This window comes from Otolemur garnettii, unplaced genomic scaffold (genome assembly GCF_000181295.1).
Source record: "Otolemur garnettii isolate 467f Iridium unplaced genomic scaffold, OtoGar3 scaffold00038, whole genome shotgun sequence".
In the NCBI taxonomy this organism is placed as follows: Eukaryota; Metazoa; Chordata; class Mammalia; order Primates; family Galagidae; genus Otolemur; species Otolemur garnettii.
This window is the reverse complement of record NW_003852433.1, coordinates 10,110,302-10,112,764: the sequence shown is the minus strand read 5'-3', so window position 1 is coordinate 10,112,764 and position 2,463 is coordinate 10,110,302. Positions and strand designations below refer to the sequence as shown.

The window sequence follows — 2,463 nt, the reverse complement described above, 5'->3', positions numbered from 1 at the left end:
GCTTTCAAGCAACTGGGTTTGCAGGTGGGTGTGAGCTTACTTAGCATCAGCTGCATCCTAAGCAGTGTGCTAGGTGCTTGGCAAGCTTAAGGAAACCAGGTTTGGAAAGTAGGATTGGAAACCAGGATTGGCTTTTGGTCCAGTGCTCTGTCTGCATTCATACTGTCCTCACCCAAGCTTTCTCGTTGTCTTCAGACAGAGCTGCAGCCGAACCTGTCCAGAGAAACGGAATCCCCGCTCACTTTAGCATATGAGCAGATAGGAGGCAGTATAAAACCTTTCTATTCAATATGTATTTGTTGAATGTATTTTGAATATCTTGACTAGACTTTTATTACTCTTCACCTTTAAATAAAATAATCCACATACCTTTCCTTTTACGTCCTATTTGCAAATATTTTCTGGCCATCTTCTGGACTCTATCATCCTTTTTATGCTTTAGAACCCAAAGAGGGTAATTCAGCTAAGTCTGAACTGTGCTGAATGAAGTATTCCTTTAATAATTCATAGGCTTGTTCTCCCAGTTACATTCCTGAAACTTTGCTTGCTTTTTATTCTCTTTCAGCAAAAAGCTTGAATTGGTTCACCTTGACCCATTTGAGATGTGTATTCACTTACCTGTTCTTTCTTCATGCGTGGTCTTCACAAATCTGATTTTTTTTTTTCCTGTTGACTTCAGTCTGTCAGTATTCCCTTTTAAAGACAGATTTGGAATCTAAAGGTACTGGCTTGCGTCCTCAGTGTGGTGAAAGATTCAATGCCTTAGGTTCCAAATACTTCTTGGCATGGTTTACTTATCCATTCCCTTTCCTGTAAATATATTTGAGGATTTTGAGATGATTTGTTTAAATTGATTATGCCCTTTTAGTATTTGAGGATATAGAAAATAATTTTGGTTAAGAAACGAATTCCTTGTGTAATTCAAGGTGGGCCTCAAGAGTATATCAGGATGTGCTCTAAAGGCATTAGATCTATGTGATTCTCAGATCCCACCCCCTTTTTCCTCCACCAGTGAAAGTTGAGTTTTATATATAACTCCTATGTGAGCAATCAAAATGTTATCCTGCCTGTGTGTTTGCTTGGGCAACATGTACGCCCAAAGGTTATTGTGTCTGTTTTATGTTTGACAGGTTCTTTAGTTGTGAATCCTATTTTTGTCACTGTGAAGTTGGAGATATTTTTCAGGTAGAAGCAAAAATATTGCTAAAATGGGATTTACACGTGGATTCTACCATCAGACAGGCTTGCTGAAGTGTATAATTGCCTATAATCCATTAGGTGTGAGAGGAAACACAGCATGCCAAGTTCTTTTGCTTTGTGTGTGCTGTGTGTTCTCAGCCAGCTGGGGTTGCAAATAAAGTGCTCCATTTTAACTTTTGTTTCTGAATTCCCATTATTTCTCTGATTCTAAAAGAGTAGTGCTTTAAAAAATGACAGGAAGGGTTATTGACTTAGTGCTTACACAGCTAAGCTATCTGTATAGAAAAACATGCTGAGGGCATAATTTTACTCTTTTGGAATTGTATAATCTAATTTGTAGACTTGATATAAGAGTTGTACTTAACACATTTCTTCATGTGTGTTACTTTATGTCTCTAAATCCTGAGGAAAATAACATCGTAGATTGTTTTTCTTTGTATGTTTATCAGTGTCACTTTTGAGGGATGGGCAGAGAGTGTCACTCTGTCGCCCTGGGTAGAGTACTGTGGCATCGTAGGCTACAGTAACCTCAATCTCCTGGGCTCAAGTGATCCTCTTGCCTCAGCCTCCTGAGTAGCTGGAACTACATGTGCCTGCCACAATGCCAGGCTAATTTTTTTATTTTTATTATTTTTTTTAGTTTTGGCAGAGTCTCACTCGTCCTCAGGCTTGTCTCAAACTCCTGAGCTCAACCATTCTACCCACCTCTACCTCCCAGAGTGGTAGGATTACAGGTGTGAGCCATTGGGCCTGGACAGTGTCACTTATTTATTAAAATCTGTCCTCATAGTTGCAGATTTAGACTTATTCTTGAAAGGTAGGATAACACAGGAGAATCTGCACAATTAGGATATTATTCAGAGTCCTTTCTCTTTCTGTTCCCTGTAGCTGCTGGTGTATCTTAAACCAACTAGCTGACTTTAGTTTCCTCTCTTCCCTGAGGGACGTTAATGACATTCCCATAACAACTCAGGTAATTCCTATGGATAGATAATTTTGGAATTGAGAGTTGAATGTTTTATCTTTCAATGTGGCTTTTTTTTTTTTTTAATAGGATGTATCAAGACAAACTGGCTTCTCTCAAGAGGCAGTTGCAACAACTACAGGAAGGTTGGTGTGTAGTTGAATCCTTCATTTCTAAATATATTTCTTAGTATTATAAACCTTTGAAATCTATATATTTTATTTTTTTGTGGGAATGATTTAAAATTTAGGGACTCAGTACACACTTTACTATCTTTTAAAACTGTTAATAAAGTGGCA

At 38.0% G+C, this 2,463-nt stretch overlaps 1 protein-coding gene across 1 annotated transcript in view; it reads left to right on the top strand.

Annotated features, from left to right (window-relative positions):
- SUDS3 (SDS3 homolog, SIN3A corepressor complex component) overlaps window positions 1–2,463 on the top strand; it is a 36,843-nt gene that overhangs the window by 4,496 nt on the left and 29,884 nt on the right. Inside the window, exon 3 of the mRNA XM_023513312.1 lies at window positions 2,255–2,310. Within this exon, the coding sequence (XP_023369080.1) occupies window positions 2,255–2,310 (56 nt within the window). The remainder of the gene's footprint in view (window positions 1–2,254; window positions 2,311–2,463) is intronic.